This window comes from Vanessa tameamea, chromosome 2 (assembly GCF_037043105.1).
Source record: "Vanessa tameamea isolate UH-Manoa-2023 chromosome 2, ilVanTame1 primary haplotype, whole genome shotgun sequence".
NCBI classification, from domain to species: Eukaryota; Metazoa; Arthropoda; class Insecta; order Lepidoptera; family Nymphalidae; genus Vanessa; species Vanessa tameamea.
Window position 1 is genome coordinate 1,416,470 of NC_087310.1, and position 20,522 is coordinate 1,436,991.

At 30.8% G+C, this 20,522-nt stretch overlaps 5 protein-coding genes across 6 annotated transcripts; 2 read left to right on the forward strand and 3 right to left on the reverse strand.

Annotated features, from left to right (window-relative positions):
- Positions 1–1,185: 1,185 nt before the first annotated feature.
- Positions 1,186–4,195, reverse strand: LOC113398186 (heat shock protein DDB_G0288861-like). The gene is made up of 2 exons (XM_026636798.2): positions 4,074–4,195; positions 1,186–3,960 (listed from the first exon to the last, which is right to left on the reverse strand). Exons 1-2 carry the CDS (start codon positions 4,083–4,085, stop codon positions 1,186–1,188), a joined length of 2,787 nt encoding a protein of 928 aa, XP_026492583.2. The 5' UTR covers positions 4,086–4,195.
- Positions 4,196–9,301: 5,106 nt separating this feature from the next.
- LOC113398232 (uncharacterized protein C19orf47) lies at positions 9,302–13,594 on the reverse strand. 2 transcript variants are annotated; one of them, XM_026636865.2, is made up of 6 exons: positions 13,445–13,594; positions 13,065–13,236; positions 12,653–12,774; positions 11,997–12,093; positions 11,023–11,105; positions 9,302–10,573 (listed from the first exon to the last, which is right to left on the reverse strand). In XM_026636865.2, the coding sequence occupies exons 1-6, from the start codon at positions 13,482–13,484 to the stop codon at positions 10,044–10,046; spliced, it is 1,044 nt and encodes a 347-aa protein (XP_026492650.2). In that variant the 5' UTR covers positions 13,485–13,594; the 3' UTR covers positions 9,302–10,043. The 2 variants fall into 2 exon arrangements, with proteins under 2 accessions (XP_026492650.2, XP_026492649.2); XM_026636864.2 differs by having other exon boundaries at positions 9,302–10,576.
- A 358-nt stretch (positions 13,595–13,952) lies between these two features.
- On the forward strand, positions 13,953–14,917 carry LOC113398208 (14 kDa phosphohistidine phosphatase-like). The gene is made up of 3 exons (XM_026636830.2): positions 13,953–14,144; positions 14,248–14,441; positions 14,559–14,917. The coding sequence occupies exons 1-3, from the start codon at positions 14,081–14,083 to the stop codon at positions 14,751–14,753; spliced, it is 453 nt and encodes a 150-aa protein (XP_026492615.1). The 5' UTR covers positions 13,953–14,080; the 3' UTR covers positions 14,754–14,917.
- A 448-nt stretch (positions 14,918–15,365) lies between these two features.
- LOC113398280 (2-(3-amino-3-carboxypropyl)histidine synthase subunit 2) lies at positions 15,366–18,005 on the forward strand. The gene is made up of 7 exons (XM_026636943.2): positions 15,366–15,472; positions 15,603–15,759; positions 15,833–15,945; positions 16,065–16,285; positions 16,656–16,862; positions 17,141–17,400; positions 17,477–18,005. The coding sequence occupies exons 2-7, from the start codon at positions 15,616–15,618 to the stop codon at positions 17,909–17,911; spliced, it is 1,380 nt and encodes a 459-aa protein (XP_026492728.2). The 5' UTR covers positions 15,366–15,472; positions 15,603–15,615; the 3' UTR covers positions 17,912–18,005.
- Positions 17,926–19,464, reverse strand: LOC113398282 (coiled-coil domain-containing protein 124). The gene is made up of 5 exons (XM_026636947.2): positions 19,334–19,464; positions 19,005–19,169; positions 18,752–18,931; positions 18,518–18,624; positions 17,926–18,306 (listed from the first exon to the last, which is right to left on the reverse strand). The coding sequence occupies exons 2-5, from the start codon at positions 19,161–19,163 to the stop codon at positions 18,123–18,125; spliced, it is 630 nt and encodes a 209-aa protein (XP_026492732.1). The 5' UTR covers positions 19,164–19,169; positions 19,334–19,464; the 3' UTR covers positions 17,926–18,122.
- Positions 19,465–20,522: the final 1,058 nt, after the last annotated feature.

Below are 20,522 nucleotides of genomic sequence, written 5' to 3' on the forward strand. Positions count from 1 at the left end.
TAGCACAAAGGAGAACAGCCAACCGAAATGTCATATAAATATGTTGGATATTAAAGTTTTGATTTTGATGATGACGATTAGGTATTAACGAATAATATCAAATAACATACTATGCCATTTAATAATTTTGCAGATTTTGTATGTACATGTGTATGTCAGTTTACATTTGTAATACCTATGTTAAAAAAAAAACTGAAAAATTATAGTTATTTGTATCAGTTCAGAATTAGATGTTTATTTGTTTTAATTACAAATGACATAAAGCCAAACGAAATTTATTAGAAATAATGCTGTTTTATCGTTAATAAAAAAAATTGCCAATTCACTCGAGTATGACTATACTTAATGTTGCAATATATAAAATAATTGAATTAGGAGCGATTGATTAATTATAAAATAATTAATTGTGACACACTAGATGCAAACACTGGTGCAACCACAACTGGTAGCTTTTTTATTTGTTGTAGCTAATGATCAAATCGGAATAATTAAAAATAATTGCTATAACTTAGAAGCGATTAAAGAGGTCAATACAGCTCTTTACGTTTCATATAATTCTCTAAAAATTACGTGTAAAAGCCTCCCAAATAAAGTATATTTCGATTTGATATCAAAATGTCATTATTATATATCAAACGTATTTTTTTTTCATATTTTATTAAAATTATAGTAAATCATAAATACAAAACTGATATATGCAATTCGTTTATCGTTATTTTACTATATTTAGATAGCATTTTAATTAATTTCGTAATTTCAATTCTAATAAAAACGGATTTGTAACAACAATTATTTTCTTGCCATTCTCATTGATTAATTTTTTTTGTCAATAATTTCTTCAGAGTTGCTCTGCCTGTCACAATAGCGTATAAAATGGATCAATATTTTTTGTTATCTACTACGGTCGCTGACTCCCGTCAAAGTTCTAAGTTTTTTACTTATTTGAAGCGCACTTTGAAATTAACTATAGAAATAGTAACTGTCACGTATTATATCAACAGAGAAAGTTTTATTGCATAAGACACTGTTGTAATCTAAAGTAAAATTTATTTAGGTCAAAAAAAAGCACAAGAATTAAACAAATACAAATGTTTATAGATTTTTTATTATAGAATTAACAATAACTTTAACGACTAAACTTAAAAATACGTTATAATTATAAAAAAATAAATACAAAGTATGTTATCAACTTCCCGTTTTCCCGCCTTTCGAATTAATTTTCTTTAAATACCAGTTTGTCTTGTAAATTTTTTTTTTCGATTCCAGCTTCTCACTTTTGGGACTATCGTTACTCGCCATCGATGCTAATTCACTGTCTAGCAAGCGTGGTAATGATAAAGGCTCAAATCCATATTGATATTGTGGTTCTACAAATTGAGTTTTAATTTTATATAGCTGATGTGGTCGCGAATCGTACGCGGAATTATCTCGAGGCGCTTCTTTGTTGTAACTATATTCCTCAAAACGTGGAACAGCTCTATATTTAGAAAATTCCTGTTTTTGTTGAGGGTTTGTATGATATCCGTATGTAGGCAAAGCTGTGAATTTTGCTTTTTGATTTTTATCTTCATTCTCACTAGCTAAATAGTGATTGGGCTTTTGTTGAGTATATGTTTTGTAATAGTCTTCTTTATTCTTGTATCGACCGAGAAGACTTTCGGGTCTGCTCACAGCATAATCTAAGAAATATTCTTCCATTGTCTTGTCTCGGGCATCTTTATATTGTGAACGTGTTTGTTTTGGATATTCATCGCCATCTGCCTCATATTGCCGTAATGGACTTTTTTCTACATCGTAATCCTTATGATAGTGAGACTTGCCGTAAGAGTCGGGGTTATAAATCTCTTTCTCGATATCGACTGAAGGTGCATCGAATGCTGGAAATCCATAGGCAGCATCTTTATAAGCTTTTTCAAAATCTTCTTCACTTTCCTCTTGTTTTTTTACCATTTCCGCCATTAACTCATTGTTTGGCTTATGAACTTCAGAAGTGGTTCCCTCTTTAATAATAATTCGTTCCGATTTTTCACGCACAACAGGCAATGACGAATAATTTGGTTTACTATATTCATAATGGCGTTGTTCATTTTGTGGTACATGATGATTACCACGCTTACTTTGAAGATGACTATTCTGTTGTTGATCAGAATGAACGGGAGCATGAGGCTTATGTGTTGGAAGTATGGTTATATCTTCCTCATACTCAGGAATGATAGGTTGAAAATGCTGCTCGACATTTTGTCTCTGATTATGAGAAACTCTTTGAGGCACGTTGTGTTGAACCTCAGAAGCGCCGTCATTAGAATTATGTTTGTAAGATTGGCCTCTGTGCTCTGGATTGCTATAATAATGCTTTGGTTCATCACTGTAATATTCTTGACGGTTATTGTTTCGTTCAAACTGCGGGTGTAACTGTTCTTTTTCAGTTTCTTCTTCTTCAGAACTATCTTCAGAAGACCCCTCTTGCTGATTCTGATCTGGTGAGGGACGACGTTGATCATTATGTTCTTCACTTTTGAAATTATAGATTAGCTGTTTAGGTCTTTCTTCATTATTCTCATAATGCGCTTGTTTATTTTTAACCGGCTCATTAGAATTGTGTACAAAGCTGTAATGCACCGGCTTCTTTTCAGTGTGTTGTTCATAAGAATAATGTACGGGTTCATTTTGAATTTGTTTTTCATAACTAATATTCACCGGTTCAGATTGTGTCTCTTTATTATAGCTACTTTTTTGTTCCGTATAGGTTTCTTTGTGATTAGGCGAATTTATTTTATAAGAAATTTCTGGAGTTTCATTAGGGTTATCGTGGGAAACACTTGACTTTGGATGAACTTCTTCTTCGTCCCTATAATCATTTTGAGGAGGTTGTGTTTTCTGCTTCTTTTTCGGTACCTCAATTTTTGTCTTCGGTTTTATAAGTCCACTATCATAAGACTTTGTGTTTTGTACTACGTATTCCATTTGATGTTTTTTTACTTCATTAATTTCGGGTAACTTCTTATATGTAACTTGATTTATTCTTGGCAAGAAATGCTGCACTTGGGGCACTAAGGGATTTTTAAATGTCAAAGGCTCTAGTAAAGTCAAGTCTAGCAAAGGAAGTGGTGGCTTAGTAATCAAATTAACTATAGTTTTCTTTCCGTTTGTCACTGTCGTAATGCTTGTTTCTTTTGGAGCTTGAATAAATTGCAATTTATTTTTTTGTGCAATATGTGGCTGACTCTGTTTATTATTGTGATTACTAGCTGCTGATGAAATTTTATTTTCTTCTTGTATGCGTTGGAATTTTGGTTCATTCTGCAATTTATTGAAATGTTCTGCGGTAAGACTGTTAACGTAAACATTTTTATTGCTAAAGGGTTGCTGTTGAGATAAAGAATCTCCATTAACTTGAGAAGGCGCTGATGACGGAGAAAAGCTTCTTACGTTGTTCGCATATATGATTGGCTGCGATGCTGTATACTGATGTATGCCTGAAGGGGTTAAAGTCTGAAAATGTGGCACTCTTATTTGAGTCTGGCCAAAAAAATGAGGCGTTGCTTGCCCATACTGGAAGTTATGACCAGTAGCGACTAATGGTTGGCTGAGATGTGCCGGAAGGTTTTGTAACTGCACATATTGTTGAGGAAATGTAGCTTTGTACGCTACAGTCTGTGGAGCTTCCACGTATCTTTGTCCATAAGAATCCTTCAGAAAACTGTTTGAATTCTGCACTACAACGCTTTCCTCCTGAACGGGTATCATTTGATTGTTTTTTGGCGCAACGAACGTGGGAGCGTGGAATGAATAAGAAGCGTAAGGAGTGGCACTAGCATAAACACCGACCGGTACATTTCTGTAGAGGCGAGGCCCACTTTCAGCACTTAAATTGTCTATAAATCCAACACCATACGCTGTCTCCGCGGCTTTTGCTGATATTTGACTTAAAGTCAGCCAGCACAAGACTGCTAACAATACCTGAAGAAGAAAATAAAAAGTTCAAAATCACAAGGAATTTAATGTCTATGTATATATTATATAAAACACAACAAAACAACTAGATTAATGTAAAAAATTATAAATTCAATTACCTTTCTCCCCATTGTGGATGATGTTGTTAACGAGACAGAGGGAGCGGCACTGCGCCGGCGCGTCCGCCTCGCGCACTTATATCGATCAAGACTCACCGCGGTCCATTGGACTTTTTCTAATACCAACCCGTTATATCATAGATACTACATTACTCGAGTTCACAATATGATTCGGAATTAGAACTATCGCATTTGAAAGAACATTACATAAATAAACATTCATTTAAATTAATCATAAGTATCACTCTAAGATTTAATTTTATTTTTATTTATACCGGAAAACAGAACCAAATAGAATGTTCTTTCCTAATATTTATAACTTGTTTAATGTCGTTGATATGCTTTGATTTTTTCTGTACTTATAATTTAAAATATAGAGATTAGGAGTAAAATAGTTTATGTTATATTAACAAACTGTATCCTTTCATACTATTCCTTCGCTCGCGTTTTAAGGGTTGGTCGTCAGGTGTTATAAAGTTCAAACAGGCAAACTTCTTGACTTCATACCAAATTTCATCAAATTCGGTTCAGTGGTTTCGCCGTAAAAGAGCAACAAACAGACACACAGAGTTATTTCGCATTTATAATATTGGTATAGATAGGTAATTAACCTCAAGACTCTATTCCAATCTGTTTATGTAAACCTCTATTTCGCTCATAGTAAATAATACACAATAACAAACTTAGATTTGTTATATAATAAAGTTAATCAAATTGTTAAATTGGATTTGTCTAAAATATGATTAAAAAAAGGATCTTTGGGCAACCGCAAGTAGTTCTACGGTAGTCTGATACACTTGCGAAAGAATAAAAAACAATGATTGTTTAGTTCAATAGAAATTGTATGTATTTTAAATTGTATTAAAATCTCGTAAATAAAAAATATATGCTTAGGTATTAAATTACCAACACTAGAAAGCTAAAATTTCGAAAAAAAAATGTAAAGAAATACTTCTGGAATGGTCAACTCTAAGAGTAAGAACCCATTTCTCAGGAGTATTCGGAACGGACCCCTAGTTGCTTTATAAACGAAAACCGATCATTACACTTGCTTTAAATTTCAAAACAGCTGAAAACAACATTTCTGTTAAACAAAGTGCAATGTTCAACTTGAGGTCAGGGCAGTAATCCTCCACTTTCACTAAGTTGCGGGCACCCGTGACCGTGACCGAATAAAGAAAGCCGGGAAAGTTAAGGATATTACCTTACGTTCGCACACTTCTTCATCTAACCGGATAATGTTGCAGTAGGTACGGACTAATGTTTACTTACAAAACCACAACTTCTCAGTTACTATCAACTTATTAAAAAAATAATCTTAAAAGGATATCTAAAGTAAATGTCTTATTTTAAGGAAAAGTTTGAGCTTATTCCTAGAGGTTGCTCCAGTGGGGTTTGGACATAGGACATAGACACGATGTTTTCCGTCAACGCTGAGTCGAGATGAATTATAAACACAAATAAGTTTCAGTTCACGTATTCTAGTCACACTACGCCTTGTTTCGGTTCATACTAACTACACCTTGGCTTTGAAGAGTATAATTTCATCTTTTTATTTAATTGTGTTTTTGATGTGTTACTAAATAATTAACTAATTACCATTCTTGTTTAAATCTATTAGTAATTTATGTTTAGTATTTATGTTTCACAAGCTATTAGGGGTAAAAAAAAATAAGAGAACTGCTCTAATGCGCTGCGGGAATTCCGTCAGCGTAACCTTTTCCATTACGAATTGCCGGTAAATTTGCATAAAACTTTCGAAATTGAAATGTTACTTAAACATAAATAAACAAAACGTAGTACTCATTTTATTAGAAGGAAAAATATTCATAAATAATACCAATTTCATTCCTACCTAGTTTGTATCTTAAACTTGATTTAATAATGAAAAATAATTCATTTTAGAGTTTCTACCTTAAATATTTTTAACATCATACAAATGTATTACATTTTCTGCCAAGTATCAATCCGTAGTCCTTATATAATAAGTACAACATACATCAATGAATTAATATAAATATTTATTAAACAATAAATACATAAAAATATTTCTAATCGTTCATTCCATACCTACCATATATGTATATATAGTAGGTATTTATTTATATAAATAAATAAATAAGTCCACCCATCTCCCTCTAAGCTTTAGATGGTCAAATATTCATATTATAAGTTCTCTAATAGTTTCTTTTCCAATACAATTTTTTCAAAATTTAATCAGAAATGTAGATTGTACTGAGAAGAGCCGAACTAGTGTACACAATTTATTCGGTATTATAACAGTTTTTCGGTTCAGAAAATCTTAATTGCTGCTACGATTTTTTAACCGAAACAAAGAATTACCTAAGCTGGCAGTTTGTCCAGTGGAAGCCACCTAAAGCGCTGTTATGGAATCTCAATTAAACGTATATATATATATATATATTCAAGTTACAATAAGTTTATAAAAAAATCTGTAAACAAATATAGCAGTGCGCCTACTCTTGTCCCATCGGACTATGAGTGTGGGAATAGAGTACAACCTATGCCGCGCAGTTGGATAATCTCTCTTTGGAATAGCCGCCTTTATTATTTATAATCATTTATAGTCTGTCGTCACGGACAGGAGGACATCATCCTCATCAGTATGTTATGCTATTACTAACAAGAGAATATCATAATTATTATTCCATACAATACTGGGTATAAATATATGGTTGAATATAAATTCTAAGGTTAAAAAAAAAGCAACAAAATCTTTTCTTTCTTTATTCTATATTAACAACTTAACATTAATGTTAACTTATTTTAATCACAAACACGAAGTTCAACCCGCATGCTGCATAAACAGGACTGACGTCACTTTTATTTATTTTCACGTAATATTATAGCCGGCCGGAATATTTTTTACTTTTATTTACTGCGTCATGAGATTCTTTATAATATTGATATGTGTAATAAAGTCATATATTTCAAATTAAATTATTTAAGAAAATGCAATTTAAAATAGTAAAAATATTATGTTTATTATTTTAAGACACCATATGTTGTATGAATTAATTTAATTTAGATTGAGTGATTAAAAATTGGCATTATGTTCAGCAGAAATTTATAAAACCGCAAAAACACGGTATTCATTTCCTTAAAAATATACCTCCTCAAAATACGAACATTCAAATCTGTACTAGTAAACAAAAACTTACTTAATCTAAAACTTAACCTAAATAAAGATATTTTACCGCAAACATTTTATTATTGCTTGAACATTTATTTGTTTGTTAAATAAGTCTAGTATCCTTTATCAGTTTAGATACTACTTACATATTTTTTTAATTTTTTTTTTTATAGAAAAATATGGTAGTTCTTTTTTGTGCAAATGAAAAGAAAAATATTAAGACCAAAATATTCCAGTGAATAAAAACATGTAACATAACCTAATGGCAACTGTTTCCATAGTAGATATTAAAACTGTGCAATTCCTGAAACCAATGTGCAGCAATTCAATGGTTAGAATTGATGCATGTTCTATTTTATAAACAATCTATCTATCCCTTTCAACCTCACACGTAAGAGATGGCGATATTATTTAGTTCCGTTAAACTCGTTTGATGATTGTATACAAGAGAATCGGTAATAATTATTGCACTCAAGGATTTATATATTGTATGATTCTCGAATTTAATCACGCCAAAGAATTATCTAACACTACGCACCCCCGGAGCGAGACCGTCACTTTTGCAATAATTTAAAAAATGTGTTAAATGCATAATAACTTAAAATCCTGAAGCAGCCTTTACTTGGTGCAATAACCTTACTTTCGTAGTACATATAGTTTCCGTAAGATGGCGTGAGTGTCATTATGGTTTTGGCGCGAATCACGGCGACGCTTGGAGAATGTCAAAGTTTTAAATGCTTCTCCTGGAAAATTGCATTTTCGCAAAAGCGACGGTCTCGCACCGTTGGTGCGACTAGTTATCGCTCGCGGCTTAGCTCGCATTTTATGAGTAGGTCGTCAGGTGTTATGCATAAAAAACCCTGTCCTTCCTTAATGATCAAGCTTTCCTACATACCAAATTTCATAAAATCTGCAAATTGTAGTTTGGCCGTGAAAGAGCAACAAACAGAAAGACAGAAAGAGTTACTTTCGCGTTTATAATCTTATAACCTATATGCTGTTCCTGACTACAATCTATATCTATGGCAAATTTCATCCAAGTCCGTTCAGGCGTTCTCGCGTGATCAAGTAACAAACACCCATCCATCCAAACTCTCGCATTTATATATTAGTAAGATTTGACACAAAATTAAAAATAGATCAGCTTCTTATCTTCTATGATATTATGTATGATATCGGAACTCGAACACAAGTAAAAAAAATAATTTTATGTATGTGATTAAGATAAAAAAAATATAGCATCCTAACAAAATAACATAGTATTTGACTAGTATGTCTTAAATATTTTAAAAGCTACTATGGTCAAAAGATTAATACAACAGTTAAACTTTCTAAAGACAAGTTTCTTTATTATAAATTATTCCCTTGAAATTAAATAAGTTTATAGCCTTTTCCAAGTTTTCCATTTTCTTTAGTAAAGATAATTAAACAACTTTAACAATAAATTGACGTGACATAATTGGTCGTGATCTAGAATAATCTATAGCCTATCCCAATGGAAGTTGGAACAATTTTTTGTTATATTGATTGGAATAAACGAACCTTAGATTTACAAATTTCATGAGATTAATATATCTTTATTTATAACACAACAGTGTTACACTTACCTACTTTAATTTTCATTTCATTTTAGTTTCGCAAATTGATAGTGAATATCGAGCTCTCGACCAATGATATCGCGTCAATTTGCTATCAAATGCTGTTTATTTGGCTTTTTTCCTCTTATAGTTGGAATAGATTATATGGTATTCATTATGGATTCCTAACTAAATGAATTTTATATGTAAAATTAAAGTGGGTAAAAGTATTTTATTAGAAACACATTGTATCATAAATAAATATACATCAATGAAAAGTTTGTTTATCTTTACTCCTACACTTGGATTATAGTATAGTTGGACCGTGACTTTGCAGAAATTTTGCAACCCACAGAACAAAGAATAAAAGTTATATATTTATAAGTTTAAATCTATATAGAAAACCACAGAAAAACACTTATATAAAAAATCATTTTACAAATGTCATTAGAACATTTATTTTTCTGTTAAAGCTTAGAAACTCTTTTTTGTGTTTCTTTGGGGATCATTCCTGCACAACATGGTCCAGCTAACAGATTATATTGTCACCGGCACCAAAATGTGTGCAAAATTTCGATTGAAGGGTTTAAATTCGCGAGTGAGTTGAGTCGCGCGACTCACTTTACAATCTCGTATTAACAAAATGAATATAAAGAAATGAAATATTATGTAATATTGTCAGGCAAAATAGTGAGGGTTCTCCTAAGCCACATGAACCCCTGAATAAAGCGAATGAGACTATTTCATTTGAAGCACCGTTCAGTAATCATAAAAAACAACAAGCAATTTTTCAAAAATACAGTTAAGGTACTAAAAATAATTTGAAAACTTAATTTTTAATTTTAGTTTTGCGCGCACAATTTCTTTTTTATTCCAAATATTTATTATTTCAAACAAAGATCACCTTAAGAGGTGACATAACTCTAGACTTTATTTAGGTTGTTTAGTGGGTGTTTAGAGAAACACTAATTTATCTCTTTCTGACATCATTGAATACGATAGACGAAAGAAGAAGACAGAGAACTGTTTAAATAATTAACCCTTAATTGTAAAACTGTGTTAATAAAACAACTTTTCCTCTTTTTATTCACTCCCAACTTTTACTCTGAACTCTCACGAAGCTTTCAAACAATCTGCTTTCAAATAGATCTCATAAATTCTTTAAGTGTACTATTAATTAATTTCTTTCTCACTCGAGAAATATCAGATAAAACCTCACTTTACCAATATTTCGATATATCAAGCACCTAATCTGTTGAAAACATTACGAGTTAATAGAAACTTATTCTTGCTTTGATGTTTAATTCCGAGTCGCGCTTTGACTCCGTTGCCACTCGCGTCGGGCATAGACAGGCGCCTCTCGGGCTTGTTGAAGACCGGCGTCGACTTCTGCTTGGCCGCCACTGGAGGTTTCTTGCTCGTATCGATTTCTTTGTACTCCACGTGATTGGAAAATTTTACCGACTTAGTTTTCGCGAGAGCTAATTTATCTTTCACACTGACCGGAGCTTCATCGGCCCTCATGGTGCCGACGGCTATCTTCCTCACGTTGTTTATGGATGTGGTGACGGTGAATACCTTCTTGGTAGGCGGAGAACTTTTCAATATACCTTCGTACTTGAGAGCGTCTTTCTCGATTGGGACGATCGGAATCTTCTCCGAGTCCTTGTTCCCGAGCCGGGAGAAGACTTGTTTGTTGACTACTTTTTGGGGGGCAGCTTTCACAGCTTCTGAGTTACCGAGTCTTGCAAATACCGTTTTTCCTTGTGCTGCTGTAAAATAATTATAATATATGACTGAAGTGTTACAAACTGAAGTTGAAGTAGTAATAGCCAATAAATGCCTCATTTCAGGGAAAAGATCTCCCCCTGAAAAGAAAAAAAATGTTTTCGACAGCAAGAAGCATTATATAAACATACAAAAAGCTGTCCAGGTTTGAAATCGCTCCTCGTATTTATTAAAATAGTATTTAATAAACAAGTAGTCAAAATATCATTGATTGTTAAAATTTTTTTTAAGCAATCTGTGCTTCTATCTCATATCTATCATTTTTTATAACTTAATTGATTTAGCAAATACTTCCTTACTAATAATTTAATCATACATCCGTCTATCTTTCTCAGTGTCTCTTGTACTGTACTGTCTAACACATTACATTGCTATCACTTATATCATGAGTGGATATTTTCTTAATTTCATAAAACAACATTTTACTGACCTTCTTTTTCTATTTTACTTGGCATTGGGGGTGAACCAAATCGAATGAGACGCGCCTTTTTTATATTCGAGTCTTCAGCAGCCCTGCAGAGTAAAAAAATTATTATAATATATATGACACACATATATAACATGGCATCTAGATTTGCCAAAGGTAAGTTTCCCTTCAATCTGGAACTTGACTACAGAATGACTCCGTAGACTCGCCGGTCAAGATACACAAGCCGCTACAGGTAAAGACCAAGAATGTTACTTAATTAGCAGCAATTAGTAATTAGCAGTAAATTGTCATAAAATTTGTTTATTTGATAGACATATTTAACATCTACATAATATTTTAAAGATTAATTTTAGTGAAGAGAATACCTATATGTGAGAGTCGAGTGATTTTGAAATGAAAAGCGAAAAGTATTGTATTTTCAAAATATTATGGTCGTTTTATTGATGCAGCTGGGTTCTAGAGACATGGTCACTGGTCAGATCACCTATGGTCCGCAAAAAATGTAAAAAGTATCATGCAATTGTATTACAAAACTCCCGGATTATGCAATGCTGCTAACTTAAACAATCTAGAAAAAAAATTTTGAAGTTTTCACAAATGGTATAGCATAGGCATAGCTAGTCTTCGATATGTAATAACATTTAATGCCCTGTATTAACTTTAATGCAATTATCAACCGAGATCTTGAAGTCCTGTTTTAAAAACAGTAATGAAGTCATTTTTAATACTTCTAACTGCTGCAAGAATTCCAGCATCGTAACACGGCGAGGCAATTGAAAAAGACTTCATCATGTTAATGTTAGCTAAATATTCATAAGTCTACCTAAATCTAATCCTCCTAAATCAATCTGCTTATAGTTTTTAACAGAATAAAAATACACATCATCATTCTTGAGATAAGCATGAATGCGGAATGACACTTGCATATATAAAAAAATATAGCTAGAGTGCAACAGAAACACAGTATTTCTTACATCTCAATAGATTTTCTCTTTTGCTGTGGAGCTCTTACTGGTGAAGTATCCTGAACCTGCGGATTTCGAGTGTAGTGCTCCAATATACGACTTGCAGCTGTAAAATAATAATAAACATACAGACATGTGCATGGGATCCTGACCCCATTGGGTGATTTTAATTATTTGTAAAAGCTTTTTATTATTTATATACAGTAGAACCTCGATTATCCAAATGCTGACTTAGTTTATCCGAACGCTTAATCATGCTAATGTGGGCATTTGCATTGCAGACATTCATCAATTAAGAATTAATGATTTTATTAGGTGTTTTATATTGTATATTTTTATATATTTGTCAAATTTTATGTGAAAAGGTATTGTTTTTGTTTGACCTCATCCCAAAGCACCCATATTCAATTATGCTTACTAGTCTCGGTCTCAATTAGTTTAGATAATCGAGGTTCTACTGTATTTATAAATATATTAATTAGTAATTTGTCACCAGACATTACACTAACACATACTTCAAATATCAATATTTAAACAAAGCCAATTTAATTAGAACTAATTCAGAAGCATTACAGAAAAGGAGATGGATTACCTAATGCATGTCACACAGATGAAATCACGGGCAGAAACCAGTACGTAACAATCATCAGAATATATCAACTTACGAGATGAGGGCTGTGTTACTGTTGACCGGCCAGTCACAGCTGCTACTGGTACTTTATTACTGACAGCCGTTGTACTTAACACTCTGTCTCTTGCTGTACTTTCGTGTACCTGTTTTGCATGCCTGTAATTAGTACGAGTTTATAATCAGATCAAACACAGACTCGAAACCCATAAACTTAATACAATATATTCCCTTAAATATATATTTTTACAGTTTTACATTAGTAGTAATGAATAGTAAATTATAATAGTAATAAAAACGTTTAAAACATTTACAAATAACTCCTGTTTACATGCAGGTAAATTATATGTGAATTTATTTTCTCTTGTATTATTTATTTACAATAATTTGATATTTGACGTAAAAATCAACGGCTGTTGACCAACAATTTCGTTTTTATATGAGCTTACCGTAAAATAGCTATGATGTCTCCCATTCTAGCAATCCCCATATCTCTAAGATATTCCTTATTCAGATCCAAAAGCATATCATTCTGAATTCTGTTTTCCGTAAAGGTAAGGGCGTACGTAGCAGCTACTTCTGATGGTATTCCAGCCGCGGTAAAGAAATTAACCCACAAACCTAGAACATTAGGAATGTCAATAAGTGCATTACATTACAATAACAGCTGAAAATTATGTTCGTTTGAATGAAGTCTAATAAAAAAAAGACAAAATAATTTTACATAGGGATCATCTTACAAAATATCTTAACCAAGGCTAATAATATTCGTAGGCGGAATGTCATTTTACGGAATTTTAATAACATTAACATTTATTAATTATCTCACCAGTAAGGTTCGGATCCATTCTACTCGATACAGCACTCATATTTACAATTAGATATCAAATCACACGCCTTAAACTAAAGTTTCTATAATTTCGAACAGAAGGATCTAAAACTGAATTATTAATCTGCTCTTAAATAAACATACATACACCTTCGTTTATATAGGAAGTACATTATAAAGTTTGACATAGACCACAGAAAAGAAATATACACAGACTATAAGAATTTACGTGGATATATGAGAACTATAAGGATATGAATATTCAGTATTTTTTAAATTTAAACCAATTATTCTTTTCCCAATTACTTGTTATAAATATAATTAACATATTTGAAAATATCGATTAACATTTTAAAATACGAATCCGAAAAAATATTCTAAATATAAAATCCTCAAAAGGTTTCAAGAGTAATATATAGAATGATAGAAATAATGAACGACAAATAAAGATTGTTTATAGTCAGATTTGACAGACGTTATATCAGCGTTGAGCGTTATGACAAATGACAAGTGACAGCTATGACAGCCTAAAAAGGTTGAAGTGAAAAAATTGAACCATACCTACTAAGTTATTACCTAGATACCTATTATAAAACTGTTCTTGCACTTCCAATTTATAGTAAGTAGTTGTTATTGATGTTGAAAACGGTCACAGTCAACTGTTTTAAAGTCTTTTCACCGTTGTATTATCCTTTAAAAGGTAAATATTAAAAGTATTTACTTCTATATCTCCCAAGAACAGCAGACACTTAGTCTCTTATTCTTAAATAATATTAAATAATTACTGAACTTATCTCTTTTAGCTTCAAAAATATCCAATTCTATAAGAGTTATGTCCACTGCTACGAATATACCTCTTGTGGATATTGATCCTACTGGTGTTTTTAAATATATTTTATTGAATGTATACGACAAAGACAAAAATGCTGCAGAACCTCAAGTGACGATTGTAAGAGGCTACAAAAGATGCAACTATCATTCTGATATTTATGATGAGGTTAGTGTTATGCTTGCATCGAACTGTTCTGGCTGTGGATATTATGCAATTATGAAAATTTTATTAATACCTTTTACTAAATAAGTAATATTAGAACTTTATAAATTTATTTTTAAGGTGCAAGCAAAGCTCTCTCCATTAGACTGTGAACCTTTAGGTGGAGGCAGAATATCTCATGATCCAGATAATAAGAAAATTCATATCTATGGCTACTCTCAGGGATATGGGAAAGCAGATCATGAAGTTGCAGCTAAACTAGTCAAAGAAGCATACCCTGGTTACACAATATCCATTAGTGATGAGGGGTACTGAGAAAAACTACTGAATACTAAATATAATCTGGTTTTACTTAAATATAATAATATAGTTGGTTACTAAAATATTCGTTTTTTCATAAAATTGCATTCTTTTCCAGGAATCCAATATGTACATGTGCAAATTAATTAAAACTGAACATGTCAGTTTCTTAAAGAGACATATAATTTTTTCTTATAATTTTGATAACATTAATCCTTTTTTTTCTATACAGAATTTAATACAATAAAAGTGTGTTATTATATTTTTGTATTTTTTTTTTTATCTTTTTTCATATTAAGCCTTATAATATATCTTAAAATCACTTTCCTAAAGCTAATTTATTAAACTAGGAGATATAATATATTGATTTATATTATTAAATAGTTGTTAGCGTTGTTACGATGATATATTTGTAGAAATTTGCATGTTTCCTCTCGAGTGAGGTTGTATTTTTGAGGACCATTTATCTTTTACCGCATTAATGCTTTCTAAGACACTGAAGATAATATTTCATAAATGTCAATTTTGACTTGACATAATTTGTCAAACGTAAATTGTAATTGCAATTTGCGAATAAACGTAAACTTGGTTATAACTTCGACGGGATCGAAGTTATTATTATTATTATTAATTATTATTATTTCTTTCAAATTCTTCTAATTAACTCTAAATTTTAATAACTATACGATATTGTCATTACAATAAAAATTAAAAGAAATAAATGATATAACCTGGTAAGAAATTACGAATTCCTTAAATTTAATTTGCTTTAAGAAGATGCAATATATTTGAATAATTACAATAACACAGTAAACCATTATTAATAACAATGTAAACTTTCGACCAAAATTATTTGTTTAATAGCAATCGCGTCGCTATGGCTAATTTTACAACGGATGCAAAAATATGTATTGAACGTGACTTGGAAATAACAAACAAACAGCATGTATATGAAGACTTAATTACTCGATTTGATATACTAGAAACCTGTAAATGGATTACAGATAATAATTATGCTAAGGTAAATAAATATTAAATATATGAAATAAAAATAATCTTTAATTATGAATGAATTGAAATATATAATATAATAGGTGTGCCTACAATTCCCTGATGACCTTCTCAATGTGAGTGCTGCTATATATGAGGAAATTAAAACAAGAACAAATATTGATTTGTATATTCTTGGTGACACTTCTTATGCAAGGTATGCACATATTAGTAACAAATACCTATATAATCTTTAACTGTATAAATGCTTATTCCATTATGTAATAAGAATTTAACATTATTCAATACTCCTATAACGTGTTGTTAAACTTTCAGCTGTTGTGTAGACTCGGTAGCAGTCATGCATGTTAAGGGTGATGCAGTGATACATTATGGACACTCATGCTTCACCAAAAGTAACATTCCAGTCTACATTGTATTGCCTAAAACAGAATTAAACTTTGATGTCACAGAAAAACTATTATTAGAAAACTTTAAACTAGATGAACCTATTCAATTATGCCTGTTTTATGATGCGGAATATGAACACAGCAAAGGTACCTAGTTAATCTTTTATTATTAAGAATGATCAACTTGCATTATGCTTGCAATTATACTTATTATTTTGACTTAGCATTTTGAAATAGCCATTTGATAATTACTTAAATGTGAAACTATAATTGTTTGGAATTTTTTATCAATTATCATAAGACAAGTAAGTTAATACTTAATAATAACATTCTTTATATAATATTGCTTAGAAATATATGCATTATTAATTAAAGATGGTTTATACTTATAAGCATTATAAGTTGCCTGTACAATAACACTTTTGTTGATTCTCTAGCTTTATAAGGAATTATAGAGAAATTAAAATACCATTATAATAAAATAAAAATAAACATTTTTTTTTTTCTTTTTATTCAGATAAAATTGCTAAATTCTGGTTTCAAGAATATCCTCAAAGTTATTTAGCATTTGTGCAAATTGAAGAATCAGATAAAAGAATTTTAGGAAGAATAATAAAAAATAAAAAAGATGAGGATGTTTCTGTGGAATTTCTCAAAGATTGTATATGTATCCATATTGGATCAAGAGGGCAGACTTTATTCAACTTCACTGTATCAATTCCAGGTATTGAACTACTTATTTAATTTCCATTGAATAAAGAATTGCTATAAAACATTTTATGATAAATTAACATTTGCCATTATTATAATGATTGAACTTATGCTTAGAACCATATCTAAAATATTTTTTTTACATATTAAATATAAATGTCATTAAAATATGATCCATCATCTTATACTATTATATATTATTAAGTATTAGTATATTTTTTAGTTTTAAAGTTATAAATACAATTTTATATTGCTTCATGTTCAACTTTTAATTTCTGTTTATGCTTACAGCACTGAAATGGTATTTACTAGAACCAGGAAACAATAGAGTTGATATCCTAGAAGAGACTGTATGGTTCAAAAGAAGGCGATTCTTGGTAGAAAAGTGCAAAGACGCCAATGTTATTGGCATACTGGTTTGTAAGCTGGCTGGGGACCAAACTAAAGATATAATAAGTAGGATGAAGAAGATATGCAAAGTCAATGGAAAGAAAAGCTATATAATATCAGTTGGTAAACCAAATGTTGCCAAACTTGCAAACTTTCCAGAAGTAATTATTCAATTTATTTTATGTAATATGTTGTCTATAGAAGATTATTTATTATTGATTGTTTATTTGATTTTAGATTGATATTTATGTCATGATAGCATGTCCAGAAAATGATCTTTATAACAACAGGGATTTTTACAAACCCATAGTATATCCATTTGAATTAGAAGTAGCATTGAACTCAAACAGAGAATCATTTTATAACTATCATGTAACGGACTATGATGAGCTGCTGCCGGGAAAGAGACATTACTGTGATATAAGTCATGTAAAGGAGGCCACTGATGTAAGTCTCATAACAGGCAATATAAGAGAAACAAAAATACAAAGTGTTGAAGAAGGTAGCATGGATTTAGCAGTAAAACAGAATTGGGCATTAGAAAACATAGGACAAAATCTACAAGAAAGATCATGGAAAGGTTTAGAACAAAAACTAGGTGAGACAGAAGTAAAATCAGCTGAAGAAGGACGTAAAGGTATTCCCCTGCAGTACAGTAATGAGCCAGAATAAATAAAACAACATAATTAAGATATTTACAATATTTAATGTGTTTTTGTTTTTAAGTTTTAGATACTAGTTATATAATAAATTATTTAGATATTCAGTGGGTTTTTATTGAAATCGTATTTTGCAACATTTATAATCAATAAAATTGATTTCAACCTTAGGCCAAGTGAACCTGAAATAAGTCAACAGTTGCACTCTCTAACCCACTATTTCATTATACTTTTTGATTAAGAGGATTCTGTGGAGACTTCAACCACTCTTTCCTTAACATTTGCTTTAGTTGCGATAGTCTGAGAGTTGGATTTTCTGCTTTCAACCTTGGCAGTGTAACTTCTTCAAATGCTGTATAAGCAGCCTTCAACCTCTTCTCTGGATGCTTGTCTACATCAGCTTTGTCACTGAAAAAATAAATAGGTTATAAAAATATCCACACTTGTTAAATAGGTATAATTAGTACAACTAAGTTACTAATTAAGTTGTTAATATAGTTAAAAAAAGTATCAAAAAACAAAGTTGAAATTTTAATTATTTTCTGAATAAAATCTGAGCTTTTCGAACACAGATTATTTCTCCATCAATATCATGTAGGATAAATAAGAAAAGACTTACGTAAGTATAAAGATAGCCTCCTCCACCGACTGGGCAACATCACCATCAATTTGTAGTCTGTTTAGATTCTCCACCAGTGGAGGTTCCTCCACAACCACTTTTGATGGCTGTAAAATAATAATATTAGTTATTTACTAACAAGTATTTTGTCATCAAACTTTTACAATCCATATTATATTTTTAAAATGTAAACAAGTGCCATCATTTAATATGTATTATTTAAGTTGTACTTACAAGAGGCTTCTCTGGTTCTGGTTTGACAGATTTTTCTTTCATTTGTGTAATTTGTGCACGAGTAATTTTAGGTGGTGGTGGGGCAACTTTACCCTTCAATGATTCCATCTCTTTCTCCAGAAGAGCCTTTGCTTCAGCTTTCTTCTGAAGTTGTTCAAGACGCTTTTTCTCTTGTTCTTCCTGTTATAATTGTTCTATTAATAATAATATAGTAACAAAAAAAGGAACACAGTAAAAAATTTAATGAACAAACTTTTTTCTGTTGTTTTTTCTTTAGCTTTTCATCGTTATCTTCCCACTCGGCATCCTCGACGATTTTCTTAATTTTTTGCTCTTTTTCTTGTTTGGTATTTTCCTTTCGCTGTCGAGCCGCCACAGCTTTACTGTTCTCGCCTGCAAATTTCTTAGGCATTCTGGCCTGAAAATCGTTGAAATAAAATACGCCTTAATTTTTTTAAATCGCTCTTGGAATGTTCCGAATATGCTTAACCTTAACTGCAGTAAATAAATAAAACAATCACTTATACATTTCATTTATTGACACATAAAAAGCGCAAGATAATCAGAAATATTATTGCTTACTTAAGATTGATTATATATTAAAACGGAGGTAACAAATCAGAAATGGTAATAAGTGATAATATTCGTGAAATCTTTTTTTTCAGCTTGTTCCTAAATTTGTAGTCGGCACTGGCAGATTGATGAGAAATTTCAATTCACGGTAATTGTCAACTTGTCAAAATATTCACATTTCATACAAATAATGATCTATGGCTTAGCATGAACAATTTTATCGTTTCTTTTCAAAATTATTTTTTAGTCCCATTTGCTGTTAAAATACTTGAACCTTTACTACTAATATTGCGAAAACATTTATTAAAGGTATAACATCTCGCCTTATTGCTTCCACTGGTGACAGGAGGGCTGGTTCATTGTTTGCCCGGATGATTGGAATTTAGATTGGAAAATACTGCGAGCTTTTGATGAGAAATTCTTGTCACCATTCCACGCGGTTATGATTTCTACAGTTACTATTTTTAATTCTTATTTGTATATAGTTAAGGTTGTTAATAATTCTTATGTAAATAAATGTTTATTTTCTATGGCTATATTTCAAAATTCGTTTAAATTCATATGTTGGAATAGCTCTTATAAAATAAATAGTTTTAATAAACTTAATCGATTATAGTTAATACATAGTTAAATAAGGCAAATAACTTAATAGTTATAATAATACATATTAAGTATTTCTTGTATTTAAAGTATGTATATTAAGCATTAATGGGATATTTTTGGATATTATTCTGTATAAACATTATATTATCATAAATATATTGTTAATACACCTATTTATTAATTTTTTTCGCATAATGCTAAGCTTAATTAACTAACTTTGCCTTTTTAAATTGTATGTCAAACTATTATTGGCGAATCTCTGTTTTTGTCTGGTCATGAATGCCGTCATTAGGGAACTTTACCTTCCAATTTTAAATGTTATAGTAATGATTTCGAGTTAATTTGATTTTAAATTCTCTCGAAATCATAAATATATATTATAGTTAAGCATTTTAAGACTCCGCCACACGATATTTAAAATCAGTTTTCTCTGTTCACTTCCTTTTACTTATATAATGACTAGACTAGCTGTGGCCAGCCTTTTACATTGCTAACATAATCTATACCTGTTTATTATTGTCTATATTAAATAACAAATTTTAGTGATCTATGGTTAAAGCTCAAAACTGTCAAATGTGTTTCTTTTGTGATTATT